Raw genomic sequence first — 23,440 nt, forward strand, 5'->3', positions numbered from 1 at the left:
ACTGTAATAACATTTTGCAATATTACAGCGTTTTCTGTATTTTTGATGAGCATAAGAGACTTTTTTAAAAAACATTTAAAACCCAAACTTTTGAGTGGCAGTTGCATTAGCATCTTTATTAGCATTTCTGAGGTTTGTTCAAATCACTAACCCTAAATGTGTGCAATAGTAACAGTGATTTTGGCCGACAGAAGCAGCAGGTAAGACTTGGCAGAAAGGTTAATCCCACTGAGCGTTCTTTTGTTACGTCTGTCCGATCTCCTGTAATCCTCAATTTCCCGCTGCCCCGGTCCTCCCGGAACGCCAAGCTTTTGATCAATATCGCTGGATAAATTCAGTAAGCCGCTGCATCTTCTGTGTCACTATCCTCGCCAATCACGACGACAGCATGAGAGTTTTCTGATGCGGGGAAGGATCAGTTTGCCGTTGCTAGATTAATAACAGAATAATCTACCATCACTGATTGCACGCCGCCTTATTTACTTGTATTATGCTGATCTGCAGTGACAACAAGCTCACGGTGATCCTCCACCTTTGGATGTTTGCACCCTGGAGCAGAGATTTGAAGACGATGGATGTCATATCTTACAGGCAGCTCTCACACGCACAGCAAACACAAAACACTGAAGAAAGAATCAGTATTTTCCTTCACTTGATGTCTCCTTAAATAAAAGAACAGAGCTACAGTATCTGGATGCTCTCTGCACAAGCTGTTGCAGAATCTGGCTCATTATATTCGCTGAAAATATTGCTTCCAGACACTTTGCCCTCCTCTGCTCTCACTTTCCTTCATGGTGGGCGAATCAAAGGGGTTTTTCGCGTATAGAAACGGGGAGCGGCAACTGAGGTCCGTGAAGGGTGCACTTGTTTCTGACCTCCACACAAACGATCCCCTCATCAGCCGCAAGAGCGGCTCACTTGCTGTAATGAAGGGTGGTGATGAGGAAGATGATGGCGAAGTTGCAGAAAAGAAGTTTGGCTAATCAATGGCTGGAATCCCGGCTCCAAATGAAAGGATAAATGTGCAAGCAAACAAAAATAGAAACGTCTTATTAGTGATGGTTGCCAGATTTCTACGAACTCAAAGTACGAGGGGTGTAACAGCTTTTGGGAGAGAATCTTTGTGTTTTAAGAGTTTCGTTTCACTTGGCTGCAGTGGAAAGAAAATAATTGTCGCCGGCAGTGTAAAACAACAGTTTTAAGTAGCACTGGCAGTGGACTAAATGAACTATGCTGGGTTTTCTTTTCTTGGCCTTTCACCAATTAGTTGAGTCATGCATGTAATTAATATTTACAAGCAAAGCTGATAAGTCTATGTGTTGGGTCCCTTTCAGGTTTAACTAATGTTCTGTCGAGATTCTCTCGATGTTATGAATAAAACTCCTACCAGTAACATTAACCAGAGGTTTTCTTTTTTCTGAAAATACTAGTTAACATTATCGCATTGGATTCAAACTTCCTGACTTTGTTCACACAGGGTATAAGTACACCCTTAAAAATAAAGGTGCTTCATGATGCCATAGAAGAACCGTTTTTTTTTTTTTTTTTGTCTAAATGGTTCCATAAAGACCCTTTAACATCTGAAGAACTTTTCTGTTATATAAAAGGTTCTTGGTTGCAAAAGAAGGTTCTTCAGATTATAAAAAGGTAAGAAAGAGATGGTTCTTTAAAGAACCTTTGACTAAATGGTTCTTTGTGGAACCAAAAATGGTTCTTCCATGGCATTGCTGTGAAGAACCTTTTAAAGCACCTTTATTTTTAAGAGTGTACTTATATATATTATTGTACTTATAAGTGTACTTATATATATATAATATATATATTGGAGGTTTTATTTGATCTAGTCACACTTGTGTTGTTGCCAAACAATTGCTTATAAATCTCTACATAATATAGCAAAATAAATTATGCTATATTATCACCAAATATTGGATTCATTCTTTTTGTCAACTTGTTTTCTTTCATTTAGGACTTTTGTGTTTCTATTTGTATCCACTTAATTGTAGGTCTCATTTGTCTGAGAGTAGGATAAATTAAAAGCATTTTTATGAATATTTTTTACAATATGAGATTAAAAAATTATGAAAATTTGCACGGTTTATCACACTAGTGTGCTTTAATGTTTAATCAGGAAGTTTGCTTTTAGATGCTTTTATTTTGTACAAAATTGCACAAAGTCACGCATGCAAAAAAATACTGAGATGTTTCTTAAATTATCTTCTTTGATGTTCCATTGTTTTTGTATAATACATTTAATGCTAAATAAAATAAAATATTTATTTCTAAAGCTACTTAGAAACTTTCTCATTTAACACAAAAATAGCTTTAACTAATTGTGTGTGAGTATTTTCACAGTCAAATTAATTTTGTGATTAATTGTATTAATTAATCGACATTTCATGTAATTAATTAGATTAAAAATTTAAATTCGACTGACAGCTCTAGTTCAAAGCCATCTGGTCTCAAAATGTTGGCACTTTATTTAAACATGGTTCTTTTGATTGAAATGTCTTTCGAAATGTTTTTTATTGGTTGGACTTGTAATGTAACCAGCTAACAGAAAGTCATTATTTGCATTCTCTTCGATATTAGAGACTTTATAACTGCTTTGAACATTTTGGCATGTGTTTAAAACACAAACGTGTTTGTTTTGGGGTGGCTGAACTTTTGTGTTTTTCAAGATGCATGAATTGTGCATCAGTGCATGAAGACATTAGACTTTTAGATTACTAGCCTAGTAGATGTGTTTTTGTTTTTAGTCTGTTATATATTTGAGTTGTGAGATGTGCTTGGTTCGTTGTGTTTCAGGGCCCCGGGGACAGAGTTCCTGAGCCGTTTATCTTTTTAAGTCTACTGCTTTTCTTAAGCAATTAAATCACCACATTACTTTCTCTACTATGCACAACCTAAAGCACTTCAAAAGCATGGGTTTGTGTAGCTTCATTCTCATAATGAAACACAGTTTCCATTTCCAGTTTCCATTTACAGCATTCTAGGTTGTTTGAGGTTTTCAAAGATTGTAGTTTTGTGCTCATATGTGATCAGTTTGATAAGAAGATGGATTTATTGATGAGATTCATTTTTTCTCTCACCTCAGATATCAGGCTCAAATTGTGATTCATGTTTTCAAGAATAAGGACAAGAAACAAATCAGTTTTTGAATTGCTTTGTCACAAGATATTTGCTGTCTCATCTAAAACCTACACGTCCATGCATGTTTTTCTGAAGCCAGGGCATCTGTGATTTAAGATGATGGGTCGAAAGTGTCCTTATCGGTTTCTGAAACTACTAATAAGACACTTTTCAAAGATTAAGTGTGTTTGAAAATGTGTAAAAACTTTACTTTTTGAAATGATTAGTATGAATGAATTCATCCCAAAATTTGGAACTTCTTAAGGTTGTATTCTTCATTGAGCCTTTTCATGTTTAAATGAAACTCTGAATCCATGCAGGTCTATTAGGTTTTGAGATTGTGTCAGTTCACCAGGGATTTTGCTGACAATACCTGTATCTAGAGTTGTTAGCAATGTGCTGCAAGAACATGTTGAATATCAGCTTTATTTGGGAAGATGCAATTTAAAGCGTGCATTGTAATGCTGCAATACTCTTTAGACTGAACTGCGCTGCTATTCATTATATCCAACAACAAGGACAGATCTAACTTTTTTCTGCTTTTTTCAATACGCTGTGGATTTCAGAAGCGAACTGTCACCCCAGATCTCATTGAGTTACATTTCTGTTCTGTTCCGGGTTTTTTTTTTTTTTTTTTTTTTTACAAATAATGAAACTTTACCATGTCCAATGGGGTCCACATTGACAATCTGGGATTTAAAATATTTAAAATTTTATCCTGGAAATAAACAGATGGCATGTAAAATATAGGCATATACACTCAAAAAGTTGTTGGATTGTGAGAAATTTGCACAGGATTCTCTTTGAATCGTAATCCATTCATGCAGGTTTTGTGTACTTGACATTTATAATGAAAATGTTAGTTCAAGTTAGTGACATTTCAGACTTTTCAGCTCTATTCTATGTGTTCTATATGTTCTAATTTTGACAGTTAGTTATCGCACTCATAAAACTTTTATCAGAGATGAAGACCTCAGGGCTTTTAGAAAAAGTGTTTTTACACTTTTTTTATGTGATTCTGAGTTCATTTGACATTTATGGTTCATTAATTTAAGCTGAAATTAGTTTTCCCGGATGCTGCATGCATTTTTATCATGCTATGTGGTTGGGCAGTTTTAGAATGTTGCAATGTGGTTGTTAGTTGTGATTTTACACACATTTTGCATAAAAGAAAATGGTATATAAAATCAGTTGAGACTCATCTTTATACAAAGTTTGGTAATTAAAATAATCCTGAAAACTAAAAATGTACTGGTGATTTAAAAAAAAAAAAATCTATTGTTTTTGCCTATGCATGTTTATTCATGCCTATGCATTTACTTTCGAATAAATTATTATTAATGCTATAAACAATGTAATGACATTGTCATTGTCATTGACATTTATTTTTTTCCGGGTCTAAGACGCTCACCTCAGTGAAAGCTGATTATTTTTTTACCTTCCCGTCTTCTTACCTCCTCACAAGGTTGCTGTGATCTTTTCACGTACAGAGAGAAGCTTAATGTATTATTTACACCTGTGGCACCTGGTCCTGAACCAGTGGAGCTTTGTGTGGAGCTGTGAGAAATTTGCATGGGTAGATGAGACGCCCTGCCTTTTAATTCACCTGTTGGAAACCCAAACTTTGAATTCTGCAAGGCTTGGCTTCCTTCTTTATTTTGAGTGTGATAAAGTGTATAAAATGACAATATTGTTGCTGTTTTACTGACTAAAAAAAGTTTGATCATTTAAAAAGCTGCCCTGTTTTGCAGGAAGTGCAGGGACTCCGGTGGTCTTCAATCAGAACGGAGATGCACCGGGGCGATACGACATCTTCCAGTATCAGATCACCAACAAATCGACAGCTGAGTACAAAGTGATCGGCCAGTGGACGAACAAACTGCATCTTAATGTGAGTGGAAAGTAAAAATACATCCATGCATTCATGCATCCATCCAGAGTATAACATGCATGTTTGCATCAAGATACATTCAAGCATAAATGTTGGTAGGAAATCTTATCTTTGCTGATGATGCATGTGACATGAATACTCTCGGGCCTTCATTAGTCAACGGGATGGAAGATAAGCTTGTAATGTTTTATGCCTGGCGGGGAAGCAAAATTAATGGAACCAGAAACGAGCTGTGTTTTCATGGCCAAAAGCTCTCGCAGCAGCATGGAGCATGAAGCTGTAGGTTTCTGATATGTGACGGAGAATCACAGCTCCTCTGGGCTTTGTGTTTGCGCAGGTGAGTGGGAGGGGAAGTGGTCGCTTAGCAGAACTGCGATCCAACCCCCTAAATCTCACTTCTCTAAAACTCAGGTATCAAACCCTCCCCTTAAGCGCTTAAACTGATCAGCACTGGATGTGTTACAGAGTGCTGGTGATTTGCATGCAGCTCATTAAGGGCGGCTCACTCCGGAAAAAAAAAAAGACTTCGTTAGCCTGAAAGGAATATGGCAATGAACAAGGTTAATGTTTTGTTTTTCGAAAAATCTTTTTCACAATCAATACACACAGCCAATAACCATTTTGCAATTTCGCAGTTTGCTGAAAAATGTGTGCGGGTCACTTTAAAGGGCTCTGTTTACTTACTGAAACTACTAATAAAAACGTTCAATATGTAAATTGCTGAAGCGGTTATATTTTTTCCACTCAGATGCAAAAGATTAAGGTTGTGTAAAATTAAATGCAATTTTGCAAAGCAAATACGAGTGGTGTGTCTTTGAAATTGCTAGTTGTTATTGATGTTTTAAGCATGTATTGCAATGCAGTTGGTAGGGATACTGTTATGTGCAGTGACATGCAAAAGTTTGGAAAGCCCTTGCAGAATCTATGAAAATGTGAAACGTTTTAACAAAATAGGAGAGATCATACCAAATGCGTGTTATTTTTTTATTTAGCACTGTCTTGAGTACGCTATTGTACATAAAAGATGTTTACATATAGTCCACCCTCTTTATTCTGAACAATTAAATTGATTTAAACAGAAAAAAATCCTTCAGGTCCCGCAGAGACTTCAGTTTTCCAGCATCTTTTGCATATTTCAACCCTTTCCAGCAGTGACTGCATGATTTTGAGATCCATCTTTGCACACTGAAGCCAAATGAGGGACTCAAACACAACTATTAAAAAAGGTTCAAACATTTGCCGATACTTCAGAAGGAAACACTATGCGTTAAGGGCCGGAGGGTGAAAACTTTTGAACAGGGTGAAGATGTCCAAATTTATTTTGTTGTTATTCTTATTTTGTATCTTATTTTTTCCATTTAGTACAGCCTTTCAGAAGCAACAGAAGATACTTGCATGTTTCCCTGAAAACAAATTAAGTACAATTTAGCTTGATCTTCAAATTCAAAATGTTTTCACCCCCCAGCTCTTAATGCATCATAATGTTTTCTTCAGGAGCATCAGTGAATGTTTGAACCTTTTTAATAGTTGTGTTTGAGTCCCTCAATTGTCCTCAGTGTGAAAAGATGGATCTCTAAATCATACAGTCACTGTTGGAAAAGGATCAAGTATGCAAAGGTTGCTGAAAAACTAAAGAATCTGCAGAATGCGCAGGTGGTTGGTAGGGTTTTCTGGGCGATTTGAGCATGTTTTTCACTTAAACAGTGTAAATCACACAGTTTGAGGTATTTGTTTTCTGTAGCACAAATTGTGCTGCAACATTTAGTACTTAATGTTAGAGATTAGTTAAAATTCCTTACCCTATGCGTAATACTGCAGTATGTAAATGGTTAGCGTTATTTCTAATAGCGTTTGAACATCAGAAACCCTTCTCACTGCCCATTACTGTCTTCCGGATGAATAAAACCAAATTAAACAGCTTAATAGTGAATGGTCAGTGTGGCTTTTGTTTCAGACAGAATGGGAAGAATCAAATGAAGGGATTTGGTCTTTCAATTATTCTTAAATACCCTTCATACCCTTTTATGTGATAAGTCAAATTAAAGTTCTGTTCATTTGCAAATTTTGTCTTTTTTTATTTTAATATGTCCTTTCTTTTTCGCTTCTCTAATTAAAGCCAATCTGTTTTTGCCAGGCATAATTTGTCTCAAGCATGAATAATTCATTCACGGCCATCTCTTTGCAGCAGGCAACAGTGAGAACCATAGAGCAGAAGTATAGAGCTGTCGTTATTTGTCCCGTGGATGGGTCTGGCTAAATCGTTTTTTACGTGCAATTCAATTTCTTGCATAATACATCGCAGTCACTTTTCAAACTCAGGGTTTGTCATGTTATTTATTTAATCTCAAATGCCTCTGGCACAAGTTTGTCCCAAAATATATCTGTCATCAAAGTTGCACCCGAGAGCCAAACTGAAGCTGCACTTAAAAGAGCAGTGTTGGCTTCTTATTTTCCACAGCTTTCAGGCGCTAAGGGGTAATAAAGTGATTTCTTCTGCAAATATGACACAACTTCCATCTATGTGGGTAATGAGACTTCCTTTGAAAGCACAGTTTCTAATATATCAGTACGCCTCTGGTCTCCATCTCTGACAGGGATTTTTTTTTTTTTTTTTGTTATCTTTTGCAAGTGGACGCCATACGCTGGCGGACAGGAATCCCTTAGCATGCTGCTAGGGTCTTCTGGGTAGTTGCATCTCTGAAATTTTGTTGCCTACTTAACTGGTGAAAATCGTAAGATTGCGAATCCCTAAACCTAACTGTAAGTAATATCAACCCAGGCTCACTGGAAATAGAAGCCTCTACATACACTTCTGCAATGCCATAATTACGTACCTTACTGTACGTTTCGTGGCAGTTTCAAAGTGAAATGTCCAGAAAGTGGCGCTAAAACACACTTTCAAAACATGATTGTGGCATGATTTTATGATGTTAGTACACGCACGTATTGCTGTGTTTTTATTACACTGCTTGAGGTACGTATTGCAGCTATTCAGAACTGAAATATCCCGCAAGTGTTGCTAAAGGTTAATGCTCCATCGTGTTGAAAATATCCCGTCAACCAAACCCAACCCTAAACCTAACCGATAGTGTTAACAAATGCAAAAGTGATATAAAAATGCATTTGTTGATGCACCTGCTGAAAAAACCAGCATATGCTGGTTAGGTATGTTTTGGTGCTGGGATTCTGGTTTTAGCTGGTATATGCTGGTCCTTTGCTGGTTTATGCTGGTCCCTTGCTGGTTTTTACTGGTTTATGCTGGTCATGTTGCTGGTTAATGCTGGTCCTTTGCTGGTTTATGCTGGTCCTTGACCAGCAACATGACCAGCATAAACCAGCAAAGGACCAGCATTAACCAGCAACATGACCAGCATGAACCAGCAAAAACCAGCATAAACCAGCTAAAACCAGCATCCCAGCACCAAAACATACCTAACCAGCATATGCTGGTTTTTTCAGCAGGGAGCTGTGCTTTTAATTTCCTTTGCAGATTTGAACCATTCAAAAGTATCAGTTTTTAAATCGCACAGGTGAGCGACGCTTTCATTGTCCCCAGTTTTTGGCGTGTACATGACTCAGGAACTAAGAATGATTTTAGTTATAGAAACACCATTCTGTGGGGAGTAGGGTCTAAACCAGCACAACAGGAACTAGAAGTTACCATTACACAAAGATGTAGGTTGACAAGCCAAAATTAAAATGCCATATAAACACACAGTTTACATATACTTACTCTAACAGACATGCAAAACAGTGATAGATAAACAGACACCAAAGTCCAGGCACTTCTCTATCCTTCAGCTGTTAAATGATGCCATTGTCGGCTAGCTTATATCACTTTAGAGTTCCTACTGTCAGTGTAGAGTTCTCTTGGTGGCTAGTTCCTATAACTACCCAGTATATAAGTGATAGTGGCAAGGAACCCAATTCATCAGATGACAGAAAAGGAGGAGAAAAAACCGTGGGTAGTACTGTGTGATATTGATATAGGTTCCAGTTGGTCCTGATAATATAACAGTATGACTCTGGTCTTCATATTTTTTGGTTATCCTTTGCAGGTGGATGCCATGCGCTGGCGAACAGGTGACCCCTCACTTCCCGGCTCGGTGTGTAGTGTGCCTTGCCAGATGGGTGAAAGGAAGAAGATTGTGAAGGGTGTACCTTGCTGCTGGCATTGTGAGAGATGCGAAGGCTACAACTTCCAAGCCAGCGAATTTAGTTGTGAGTTGTGTCCGTATGAGCAGCGCCCAGACCGCAATCGCACCGGTTGCATCCCCATCCCGATTATCAAACTTGAATGGCACTCGGCTTGGGCGGCCATTCCAGTATTCGTTGCGGTTCTTGGCATCCTGGCTACAAGTTTTGTGGTGGTCACTTTCGTCCGCTACAATGACACACCAATCGTACGTGCATCTGGCCGAGAGATGAGCTACGTGCTTCTAACAGGGATTTTTTTGTGCTACGCCATCACCTTCTTGATGATTGCCACGCCAAGTTTGGGCATCTGCTCCTTCCGGAGGGTGTTCCTGGGTTTGGGCATGTGCTTCAGCTACGCCGCTCTCCTAACCAAGACCAACCGCATCCACCGCATCTTCGAGCAAGGCAAGAAGTCAGTGGCCGCACCACGCTTCATCAGCCCTGCTTCCCAACTGGTCATCACCTTCAGCCTGATCTCCGTGCAGCTGCTCGGTGTGTTCCTGTGGTTCGCCGTCGATCCGCCGCACACGGTGGTGGACTACGGTGAGCAGCGCACATCCGACCCAGTGAAGGCTCGCGGGGTTCTCAAGTGCGACATCTCGGACCTGTCGCTCATCTGTTCGCTGGGCTACAGCATCCTTTTGATGGTCACATGCACTGTTTATGCCATCAAGACCCGCGGTGTGCCAGAGACCTTCAACGAGGCCAAGCCAATTGGATTTACTATGTACACTACCTGCATCATTTGGTTAGCTTTTATACCTATCTTCTTTGGCACCGCACAATCGGCAGAAAGGGTAAGTGAGATTTACGAAACCTGTAACTCAATGTTTTCTCAATGTCATTGCAAGTAATTGCTTTTTATATTGAATACAGCAAATGTACCTTATGTCTTCTCTGGCTTCTGGTAGGAATTGGCATGAGTCACTACGAAGTGACAGCAATGATCGTTTATGGAAATATTTTAAATTAAATTGGAAAAAACACAAACAGAAAGTTTGCTCTAGAGAATCTGAGTTCTATAACTTTCTTTAAAGCTTGTTCACTGGCTAGTTACCAAGCATTCCTGTGGGTATGTGGTATGAGTGTTTGTTTATGTGCATCTATTAGTGGCAGAATATTGCTGTTGGCTACAGATAATAACATCACCTGCTGGTTACCCTTTCACCTGACCCAGCATGCAAAAACCTCCAGAACATTTCACATGTTAAAAGGCTAACCTAAAAAGCCAAAACCTGGGTGTCACGTACTCTCGGATGGATGAATATTAGCTTCAGGTGCACTGTAGGAAACAGACAAATGGGTCAGAGGTGATTAGGTGGGTGGCCATATTGATCAGACGGTGTGAAACTTAAGAAGCATCTCTGAAATGTTTGAAGCTTGAGTGAGCAGGACTTGCGTGAGTCTGGATAGTTCAGATATGAACCTGCTTGCTGTTATTCCACTGAAAAAATTGCATACAAATTTGGAACAATGTGAGGTCATGTAAACAATGACAGAGTATTCATTTTTGGTTGAATTAATTATTTAAAATGGAATGCAAATGTGTTCTTGAAGCCCTAGAAGTATGATATCTATGCAAACAAGTTGTTCAGTAGTCTTTTGAATGCTAAAAACTCCAGTGTTTGATTTTCTTTCACAGTGGTTCACGATAAAAGCTCATTACCACATTGCTCTTTAGTCACATTAGCCTCTCACTGTGACTGCCACGCTTTGCGCTAGCCAAGAGAGACAATTATGGATATACCAATTATTCCTTACACTAACAAGCTTATTTATATTCTTATTTAACGCTAGAACTGTGGGATAGATGGTGTTCTATTAACACAGACCCCCAACCCATCGTATTACTCAAGATAACAAAACATCGACATGAATCATTTCATAAGAAAAAAAGGCATCTTGAGCAGTTCTCATTGTCACGATGAGCAAAACACGGCCTTAAGTCTGTATTTATTGAACTATTGTCTGATTGGCAACCACACCAAGCAAAGGGACTTCATAATTGGTTTGCAATGAAAAAAATGACGAGCCCTGAATTAATATCATTACAAAGAGTCAATTGTGTTTTGGCTGCAGCATTTGTGAAATGAACCACAGTAGAGAAGTAGATAAAATCCCACCGCCTGTAAAATATGTTTCCATTATCAAGAATGTGCTTTGGTTAATGCTTCAAAAATCAATTTGTGTGGATTTTCATTGCAGCGACTATTACCTCTCCATTTTACACTTTTATAAAGATATCAAGGCTGATATGATCTACCCTCCTGCATTTGAGAATGGTATCACCTCAAAAACCAATACATGCACTTTGACATTTCCAATGCAGAGACTCTGCAGAATCATAAAGAGTCAATAAAGTGCCGCATGAACAGCAGGCAATGTGCTCACGGCTCCTCAGGAAATCAATGCCTTCCAAAGGTGACTGGTTAAGATAATCACTCCACATATCTGTGGAATCAAATTATGGGTCTCGCATAAATCACTGGCAGATCATTTTATTGGGTTTTGCTAAGTTCACCGTGTGACCCGATCTCCATTCGGGAACCCTCTTTGTTTCTCATATAATTGAAATGCATGGTAAATTGACTTAAGCTTGGGTTATTTTGATTTTTTTGAAGTCAAGTTTACTTCGTATTGATGAAACTGAAGCAAATGAGTCTCTAGAACAATATTGTGTTTGTTTGTTTGTTTGTTTTTTGCCAAAATTCACATTATTTGCATTCATTGAATTGCCATTTTCCCCCATTGTGAATTATTTGTTTGATTTGAAGCTATTTTGATTTCTCTCTTTATTAAGTCTCACTGATTTAAACTTGGGCTATGTTGATTTTTTTTTTTTTTTTTTTTTTTTGAAGTCATGTTTACTTTGTTTTTTTGTTATTTTTGAGGTTGGTTTTGCATGCTACCGCTGCATGTACAGTAAATGCACACTTCAAGTGAATCAGTGTGTGAAATACATTGATATGTACAGTAATATTATCTAAAACATGGCAAAAGTTCTTAGTAAACACACTTCCATTATGGGTCAATGTATTGCCTAATCTCCTTTCGGGAACCTCATGTGTTTCTTATATAATTGAAATACATAGTAAATTGACTTACGCTTGGGTTATTTTAAGTTTTGTGAAGTCAGGTTTACTTCATTTTGACGGTACTGTAGCAAATTAGTCACGGTAGAACGAAGTGCCACAAGTGTCTACAAGGACATTTGCGTATCTCAAAAAAAACATAGCCACCATTGGCTGATGAAGTTTGAGCACCTATTAGACATAGTTAACGGAGGCCGATTGGAACGAAAATTGGTGGGCCTGTTTGACTCATGGCTTCAATGGTCTGTGAGAAATTTGAAAACAATCGGCCACTGGCACTTTTTTTTTCACACATAAAACGCAATATTCATATCATATGACAAAACTCCTCATTCGGACGACTTTGCCTCTAGAACCACTGCTGTCAATCAAATCAATGGTTAAATGACTGAGATGCAAAATGGCTTGCTACACGATGTCTTTTTTCATTTGTGAACCCCGGTTAGCGCTGCTTGAGGTTGGTTTGGCATGCTACCACTACATGTACAGTAAATGCACATTTTCAATTAAATTAATGTGTGAAATCTAATGTGTGAAATCATCTAAAACATGGCAAAAGTTCTTAGTAAACACTCTTTATGGTTCAATGTATGACCCGATCTCCATTCAGAAGTCGCATATTTCTCATATAATCAAAATGTATGGTAAACCGATTTAAGCTGGGGTTATTTTGATTTTCCTTAAGGTCAAGTTTTCTTTGTATTGAGTGAATGTCAGTGCAATATTTTTAATGGCTGTTGGCCAAAATGTACATTAGTCACAGAGATGTCATTTTGTTTAACCATGCAGTGCTGTTTTTGTGTAATTGCAAATGATTTGTTTGAGGTGTGCTCTGCATGCTGCCACGGCATGTAAATGCACATTTCAAGCGGATCAGTGGGTGAAATACATTGATATGCACAGTAATATTACAACATTATCTGAAACGTGGCAAAGTTCTTAGTAAGCGCACTTCTGTTATGATAATCCTCTCGTGGGTGTAAGCATATTCTCGCCGGAGCGTGAAATATTCTACTATTTTGCTGTTATGAATGATGTTATGAAGATTTAAGTTTGCATAAGGGATATTATGCCTGAAATACCACGAGCAACTTACACCTCCCGCACAGTAATTTCAATTACTCTATCCCAGACACCGTACCTAAACTGGATCTTTGTGACATTTCAATGTTTTTGTTTCACTTTAGTGTCTTTAATTCCTTGAAGGCCAGCTTTGTTTTCAATTAGTTCTGCCACCTTTGATCTTCAAGCCTTCGTGAATCAAAGAGTAAGTTTTTGGTGGGGTTTTACTTCATTAAACGATTTTTGTTGACCAGATTGGTCATTTTAGTGACCTAGGACCCTTTAAAAAGAAAACCCACCTTATTTGAACCTTAGAAATATGCCAGCTAAGGCTGTCGCTTCTTATTTGTAATATATCATATCTGTTCAGGACACACACACGTGCACCTCCATCCCACAATTTCTCCTGCTGTGTAGGATTATGCTGTTCAGAGTGGAAGTCGTATTACCTCATTAGATAAGCTTTAGTTACATTTGCCCTGCTAATATCATCATACATGAAGGCAAACCTGCCACAAAAGGCACTGGTCATAATTCATCCTCCCCGGCAGCTTCGCAGTAGATGATATTCCTGCCGGTCGAGAGAGAGTGACCACCCAAGTCCTTAGTGTGCCACGCAATGTGCTATTAATCATTTGAAAATCTGTGCGCAAGGGAAAATCGCTTCTGCTGCCATGACTTAACGTGCTGAAGCTAATGCAGCAGAGAGAAGACACCATACAGAAGAGGAATGGAAGCTTAGCTCAAGTTAGAGTCACAACAGCAAACAACAAGCCGAGGACGAGGTCAGCTGCAGTCATACAAACAACACATTAGTTTGAAAAGCGATTGGCTCTGCTTGTATGAATGGTTTCTTTATTGCATTCGCTTGCTTTTTCTTTCACAGCCCAGATTCACACTGAGAAACAAGCCACTGGAAATGTCCTCCCATGCACTACTAAAATGTCTCTCAGTGGGCATTTTTGCGATGTGCAATATGATAGAAAAAACAGTAATATTGTGAATTACTGTTGCAATTTCTAATATTGGTTTCCTATTTTAATATACTTTAAAATAGACTTTATTTCTGTGACACACTGCTGCTTTTTCATCAGCCATTACTCCAGTTTTCAGTGTCACTTTTTTTAAGTATAAAACGTTTAAACGAACATAATTTATTTGAAATAGAAATATTTAACAAGTCTTTAATATAACTTTTTATCCATTTAACACATCCTTGCTGAATAAAAGTATTGATTTCTTAAAATAAAAAAAGACTGATGCCAATCTTTCGAATAGTTGTAAATATTGAATCTGAATCAGAATGAGCTTTATTGCAAGGTATGTTTAAACATACTAGTAATTTGTTGTAGTGACAGAAGGATCATGTGGCACTGAAGACTGAAGTAATGATGCTGAAAATTCAGCTTTCTTCATAGGAATAAATTATATTTTAAAGTATATTAAAATAGTAAATCGTTATTTTAAATTGCAATAATATTTCACAAAAAAAAAAAAAAATCAGTATTTTTGATCAAATCAATGCAGCCTCGATGAGCATAAGAAACTTTAAAATTTTATCTCACTGATCCCAAACCTAGTATATATATATATCTTTTAATAATACATATAAAATACATATTGATAACACTTTAAAAAATATCTCATTTATTATTAATTATTATGATTATTATTAATATTAATATTATTATTATTTAAGGTCTAATTTATGAACATATATTTTTATAAATATAATATTTGTTTACATTTATTTATAGTATTTACTTGTATGAATTAACAGTGAAACATTTATTAACACTAACTAATCTTTGTCAATGTTATTTACTTTTTAAAATACAATTGTTCATTGTTTGCTCATGTTCGTTCATAATACATTAATATTAACAAATGCAACTTTTAATAGCATTAAAATAATGCTATAATAATTATTAAATGCTAAAATACTATTATTCATTTTTGGTTCAAGTTGAAACTTATTCTTTATTTTTTATATGGTCAGAAATTTTTGCATACAGAGTGTTATTTAAACTATTTTATTTGTTGATTGTGGTTGCATAATATAAAGTGACATTTAATTCCAACCCGTTGAGCACTTCTGTTCAAATATTTCACTATTTCACAAATAATCATTCTGGATTGATTTCCAACTGAAACCGAGTATTCAACAATAAAAAATGTAACTTTAATTTATTAGATCTTGAAAAGTGTGTGTTACGTGCCTGACTGGCGCCAGGTGTTAACAGGGGCTGGAAAAATATGAATGTGAAAAGCTGTTATAGCAGGTTATTAAATTTTGATGAAAGATTATAAACACTAATATTCTGTGTCTGAAATAATGTGCATCCATAAATGTCCATAGTTTTCTCATTAAAGCATAGCCGAATCACATGAAAAGCTGTCAAATGCATCCTGTTTAAAAACAGCCACTGAAATGTGTTGAACATCATCGCTAAAGTGATGTTTCCCTATAACTGTCTCATTCACACTCAGACGCAGTTTCCACATCACACATTAAAACCTATTGATTTTTGTTCTTGCGGTCAATTAGCCAAATGAGTCTGTTTATCGAACAGGAAAAATGACACTAAGCCATTGAGCCATTGGTGCAGTGATGCTGATCATGGCAGGATGTCAGGCCTATAACAGCATTAAAGACGCAGTCTGTGGTAAAGAACTCTGTCTGACAGCATTCAGTGCTTCGAAAGCTGTCATTTATATCAGGGCGCTGAAGGGATTTTCTTTAGATACTGTGTCACTCAGAAGAGTCATGAACATTCAGACATGCCTTCTCATATTTTCGAGTGGATTTTGGAAATATTTGTATTGCCAGTTAATTTGAATGATCATATCAAAACATGAATGTTTTGGAAAGTCTCATGCTCACCAAGACTGCATTTATTTAATCTAAAATACGATAATGGCAGAAATAATGTGAAGAAAAAAAAACAATTTAAAATAACTTTTCTATTTGAAAATATATTAAAATGTAATTTATTCCTTTGATGCGAGGCTGAATTTTCAGCATCATTACTCGTCTTCATTGTTAAAGGATCCTGCAGAAATTATTCTCTATTATTATCAATGTTGAAAACAGTTGTGGAAATCATGAAATATAATTTTTATTTTTTATGATATAACATTAATCTAACAGTATATGCATTACTTTTGTAAAATGTAAAAGGTACTTGCTGTTCATGAATTTTTCAAATTTACTGCTTTACAAAAAAGGCAGAAAAATAGTGTAACTCTTTGTAAATGTTTTTATTCAGATGGCCAATTACAGTCAATAACAACAGAGAAAAGTGCATTTAAACAGTCCCAGCAAGAATGCAAGCTATTATCAAGGTCAAAGGAGGCCATACAAAATATAAAATTTTTTGGTTATCATGTGTGAATAAAGATTATTTAGTTGTTTCAGTTTCTTATTTGCCTAATAAATGGTAATAACATTTATTATTAGTTTTTGACAGATTCCTAAAATATTAGTTTTTTTCTCTTTATTATGACAGGTGGTCCAATAAATTTATTAGACTGTATTTATTGCCTCTGAATAAATAATAATAATAATAATAATAATAATAATAATAATGATAATAAAGTGCTTCACTGTTTTTTTCTGCCTTTCTTGTAAAGCAGTAAATTTGAAAAAGTATATATAAAGACAATAATTAAATTTTAGCATCAGAAACATCACTTTGATTAAATAGCTTACAGAAAACATAATGATTTTAGCAATTACCAATAATGTTAGTTTAGGACACCCAGCATAAAACTGGAGGAATTGAGACAACTGTCAGATATGTCCCATTGCTCGTCGTGTTTGCGTCTGTTAAGGAGCCAGAGATTTTAGGATAAGTTTTAATTTACATTCAATTACATATAAGATGTTATCACTTGCCACTATATTGCTTTATTGCACTGTGCTTGCTCTTGGCACAGTCTAACACACACCAAGTCAAAAGTTTACACACACCTTGCAGAATCTGCTAAATGTTAATTATTTTACCAAAATAAGAGGGATCATATAAAATTTAGTACTGACCTGAATAAGATATTTTACATAAAAGATGTTTACATATAGTCCACAAGAGAAAATAATAGTTGAATTTAAAAAATGACCCTGTTTAAAAGTTTACATACTGTACACTTGATTCTTAATACTGTGTTGTTACCTGAATAATCCACAGATCTGCAGGGTTTCTTTTTGGTTTATTGATAGTTGTTCATGAGTGCCTTTCATGTCCCACAAATTCTTTAGTTTTTCAGCATTTTTGTGTATTTGAACCCTTTCCAACAATGACTGTATGATTTTGAAATCCATCTTTTCACACTGAGGGACTCATATGCAACTATTACAGAAGGTTCAAACACTCACTGGTGCTCCAGAAGGAAAAAATGCGCATTGAGGGGTGAAAACTTTTGAACTCAATGAAGATGTGTACATTTTTCTTATTTTGGCTAAATATCATTTTTTTTTTTTCATTTAGTACTGCCCTTCAGAAGCTACAGAAGACACTTCTGTTTCCCAGGAGACAAAATTAATTAAATTCACCCTGATTTTAAATTCAAAATGTGATCCCTGTTCAGGACAAACAACTATCAATAAACAAACAAACAAAAAAACAGCTGTGGATTCAGGTAACAACACAGAATCAAAAATCAACTTTTTTTGAACAGGGTCATTTGTATAAATTCAACTATTATATGCTCTTGTGCACTGTAATTAAACATCCTTTATGTGAAATATCTTTTTCAGGTCAGTACCAAGTAAAAATTAACATGTATTTTGCACGAGTTTTATTTATTTATTTATTTTACATTTTGCAGATTCTGCAAGGTGTATGTAAACTTTTGATTTTAACGGTATGTAAAACTACTACATTGTTAATAAGTGTTTCTCCTATTTTAATCTAATCTGATTTTCTCCAAATATTTGGGTTGAGAATTGTGATCAAAGACAAAGAGACTTACTACAGTGTTTCACAAATTTCCTCTTTCCGTGTCACCATTTTGTGACAGCCACGTATGATGAATACAGTAACAAGTTGTTCCTTTAGAGCATGTCCTCATATTTGACAAGGGAGTAAATGTGCACAGACCAACAGCAACATCTCTTACCTTTAGCTGGGTGGTCAGTGTTTAGGTTTAGCGTCTATTGAGTGTCTATTGCGTTAGGTAGTTAGTGCCCTGCCACTGGCATATGTGTGGCTAATCCTGCTTGATTAATTGTCGCTTAACTTCTTGCTGTGTGATTGGGTGAACAGATGGATGTCAGCCTCACTTCCATCACTCTGATAACACACCTGAACAGGAGTGTCAGCCACTAATCGCTGCTGTGAGCCTGTGCGTAACCCTAGTGAGCATCCGATGCTGTCTGTGTTGATACTCAATGAGATTAAAACAGTGGAGGTTAATAAGTCTCTGTATGTTTGGTTACTCGACTAAGAGTAAAAGGAATAGTTCAGATGACAAGCAGCAATTACGGGGCCAAGCACTAGGCAAGGGAAGCATCAGAACAAGTGCAGCAATGAGTAATTAAAACCATTTTAAAGTGATTTTAGTCAAAATGTGTGAAAAATCATAAAAACAACAACTAGTAATATAATGTAATCAGTTATCTCTTTTGACCACAAGGTGGCACTGTCTCAAAACGTTTTGAATACTTTCAGGTCATGGTTGAGATGGTGCATACAAAGTTTTGTAATGGTAGACCAATGCATTGGTAAAAATGTAGCATTTTATATCATAATACTCTATTGCAGTCAATGGCAATTTCATGTTTTGTTCAATTATAGCGCCACCAAGAGGCACAATGCCACCATTTTTTTTATGTGTCCTTAGAGTGTGCTCATACATTTGTGTGCCAAATTTGGTGAAAATATCTCATTTTGTTTTAGATTTTTTTGTTTTTGTTTAGAGTTATAGACATTTTTCTATATTTCTTTATTGCCACTTACTTTCAAAATTTTGGCAATTCGTCATCATTGTATAGCCGGCATGCTATCTTTTCAAATTTCCTACGGTGGTTTCGTGTCGATGGGGTAACGGTTTCCAAGAAATTGGCAAATGTTTTTTAAGCACTAAAATGCAATGTTGCACAATCCATAAGGCAAAACCTGGCATGTTTGATATTGAGTCTAAAAAGTTGACTCCTGTAAAAATAAGTTGACCACACCCATAGTTATAAGCATGTAAATATTTGATTTTACCACTAGGTTTAACTGGCTCGAAACTTCTCAGGCTCCCTCAGGGCATCGTGCTGATGACCCATACCGAGTTTTGTGATGATACGTCAGTGCGTTCATAAAAATATACCATTTTACTTAAAAATTCACAATTAAAAATAGAAAAAAAAAAATAAACCTTACGATTTTAACATTTTGGTGTTCATTCGACTAGGCTTGATGCACTGAATCTAAAGAGTTTCAGTTTTATGATTTCAGAACCATTTAGAAGTTATTATGCTAAAATAGCCATTTTTCGTATCTCCTGACCACTAGATGGCACTGTATGGAAACTTTGCAGGTAGCCTCAGGCCATGCTTGTTGTAACACACACCAAGTTTGGTCTCAATACGCCAAACATTTGCCGAGATATAGCCTCACATCAATTTTTGCATGCTTTTTACAGAATTTGTTTGTGCATTATTCGAAAACGGTTTGACTAATCAACTTGAATTCCATAAAGTTTTGCCAGCATGGTCTGAAGATGATCTGAGCCAATTTTGGTGAAAATTAGACAAACTGTCTTGGATGAGTTCGAAAAAGTAGGTTTTTCAAACAATTAAAGCAACACTAAGGAGTTTTTTTTTTACCTTAAAATAATGTTTCCGAACTCGTGTCAGTGGTTCATCAACTCATAACAGGGTGAAACGGCACTTTCGTATTCGCTTTGCGACCCTCCATCGGCCAGAACAGCACTATGTAAGTTTGGGTCGTCGGGTAGCGGTTTTGTAGTTCAAATGAGACTACAAATGCGACTTGCTTTATGGAAAAAAAAAATAGCAAACTATGTCATTATTATGTTTTATTTCGTTTTTATACTTTCATAAAGTCATGCAACATACTCTGCCTTGTTACTGGACATCGTTATTTCCAAAGCCGGTCCTGGATAGCCTCCAAACAAATAACGTGCATGTGACGCGACGGTAGGGTTCAATTATTTATGACAGCGGTAATGGACAATTCCGCTTCCAACCTGTAGAGGAAGCGTTGAGGGAAAAGTTACTTGGTGTTGCTTTAAAAATAGAAAAAAAACTAAACCTTATGATTTTAACATTTTGGTGTTCGTTCCACTAGGCATGATGCACTGAATCTAGGGATACCAGTTTTATGATTTCAGAACCATTCAGAAGTTAAATGCTAAAATAGCCATTTTTCATATCTCCTGACCACTAGATGGCACTGTGCCGAAACTTTGCAGGTAGCCTCAGGTCATGCTTGTTGTATCGCACACCAAGTTTGGTCTCAATATGCCAAACCTTTGCAGAGATATAGCCTCAAATCTATTTTTGCATGTTTTTCGTAGAATTCGTTTGCACATTATTTGAAAACGGTTTGACTAATCAACTTAAATTCAATACATTTTTTGTCAGCATGGTCTGAAGATGATCTGAGCCAATTTTGGTGAATATTAGATAAACCGTCAAGGACGAGTTTGAAAAAGTAAGTTTTTCACACAATTAAAAATAGAAAAAAAGTGAACATTAATGATTTTTACATTTTGGTGTTCATTCAACTCAGCATAATGCATCAAATCTAAAGAGACCAGTTTTGTGATTTCAGAACCATTCAGAAATTTTTCGTATCTCCTGACCACTAGGTGGCACTGTGTCGAAACTATGCAGGTAGTCTCAGGTTATGCTTGTTGTAACACACACCAAGTTTGGTCTCAATACGCCAAACCTTTGCAGAGATATAGCTAGCATGGTCTGAAGATGATCTGAGCCAATTTCAGTGAAAATTAGACAAACCGTCTAGGACGAGTTCGGAAAAGTAGGTTTTTCAAACAATTAAAAATAGAAAATAACTAAACCTTATGATTTTTATGTTTTGGTGTTCATTCAACTTGGCATGAGCCAAGGATTCAGAGAAAAAAAATTATTTTGATACTGTGCCTTATGGCTCAAAAGTTATTAGCATAAACATGAGTAAAACTTTGGCCAAGTGTTGGTGCTAGAGAGTTCGAGTTAGAGACTCCAAATTTGCTATGGTTAATGTTAAGACTGTCGTCTATCAGAGTGGCAAATTTCATAACTTTGGAAGAAATGGAAGAAGAATAAGAATGGGTAAAATAGTGCCTTCGCACTTTCGGTGCTTGGCCCCTAAAAATGGGCAATCCAAGATGTAGATGAGTTAATGGGTGCCGTCAGAATGAGAGTCCAAACAGCTGACAAAAACATCATAATAATTAACAACTAATTTTTAAATAGAATTTTTTTACTTGCATCCAGTATAAACAAGTATTATGAGGTTAAATGGGCCGTGAATGCAATTTCATGTTGATTTGAAAGTTTTAAGTGGTGGTTGAACTTTTCTGTGAAGTTAATTTTCTCCGACAAAGACTCGCAAACAGTTTAGAGAGCTTTTCCGCTCTGATGCAAATCTGTTATGAACATTAATTCCACATCATGTCAGACTTTTTCTCTGAAATTTGATTTAATTGAGTGCTGTGTTTTCCGGAGTTGGCCTCGAGATGGACTTTAGTGACACAACAACTGAGCAAGAATAAAAGATTGCTTTTTTAATTTATTCAAATGAATGACTGCAGGAAATCTCACACACCTGTTTATGGTGACCAGATGTTGTTAAGGTGCCAGTGTTTTTTTCTTGCTTGTGTTAAATTATGAATCTACTGCAGCTGCTGAGGAAACAAAAAGAACTATTAAGTATTTTTTGTACCTGTGCATGCCGTGAGCGACTCACACCAAGTTAACTTGGTTGTCCTCAGACAGCTGTGTCACACAAAGTTTGTGTTTCAGATGAAAAGCGTGAATTTGTTACACACACGTGCACATACGCCACATGCAGTTAAAATAAAGGTTCTGCTGCTTGGGATTCATGAGTTTTATCAGTCATGCAGATTTAATAAATGCACACTAGGGTTGTAACGATATTCAGATTTTCACGGTATGATAGCCTAGCCGTCTCAGAAAATATCACAATTTCACACTATACGGTACTGCATAATGTGATTTGATATATATTTTAGGTACATGTAAATTTCTTAGGAAAAAAATCTCTCAGTGTAAAAAATAGATAAAAAAATATAACCACACATTTGGTTCTTTAATATAACAGTACAAATATAACAATGAACATAATACCCCAAAGTTACTATATTTATTGTATACTTAATAATAGATATATAGCCTATAATATTCACACTTAAATAAAAATGCTGTATAACCTACAATATTTCCTGAGGTAAATGCAATTATTGTTTTATTGACACCATTATGTGATTGAAACACTGGTTTAGTGATTACATAAAAGGTTATAAATATACACTACCAGTCAAAAGTTTTTTGGAAGATTTTTTTTGTTGTTGTTTTTAAAGAAGTCTCCTCTGCTCACCAAGCCTGCATTTATTTGATCCAAAGTACAGCAAAAACAGTAAAATTCTGAAATATTTTTACTATTTAAAATAATTGCTTTCTATTTGAATATATTTTAAAATGTAATTTATTCCTGTGATCAAAGCTGCATTTTTAGCATCATTACTCCAGTCCTTCAGAAAGCATTCTAATGTGCTAAATTTGCTGTTCAAGAACCAATTTTTATTATTATTATCAATATTTGAGTACATTCTTTGAAAGATCCAAAGATCAGCATTTATCTGAAATAAGCTTTTTAACATAGCATTCAAAAGCTATACCATTCAGAATAATTTTATTGAGAAAGAAATGAAAGAAATTAATAATTTGACTTAGCAAGGATGCTTTAAATTGATCAAAAGATGATATCTTTATCATTTATGTTGCAAAAGATTTTGATTTCAGATAAATGCTGTTCTTCTGAACTTTCTGTTCATCAAAGGACGCTGAAAAAAATATACTCAGCTGTTT

General features: G+C 36.0%; 1 protein-coding gene across 1 annotated transcript in view; it reads left to right on the forward strand.

Moving 5' to 3' along the window:
* The window catches only part of LOC141333462 (metabotropic glutamate receptor 8-like), a 60,070-nt gene that overhangs the window by 17,979 nt on the left and 18,651 nt on the right, over window positions 1-23,440 (forward strand). Inside the window, exons 4-5 of the mRNA XM_073838476.1 lie at window positions 4,884-5,023; window positions 9,082-10,017. Coding sequence (XP_073694577.1) covers window positions 4,884-5,023; window positions 9,082-10,017 — 1,076 coding nt within the window. The remainder of the gene's footprint in view (window positions 1-4,883; window positions 5,024-9,081; window positions 10,018-23,440) is intronic.

This window comes from Garra rufa, chromosome 4, assembly GCF_049309525.1.
Source record: "Garra rufa chromosome 4, GarRuf1.0, whole genome shotgun sequence".
Lineage (NCBI taxonomy): Eukaryota > Metazoa > Chordata > Actinopteri > Cypriniformes > Cyprinidae > Garra > Garra rufa.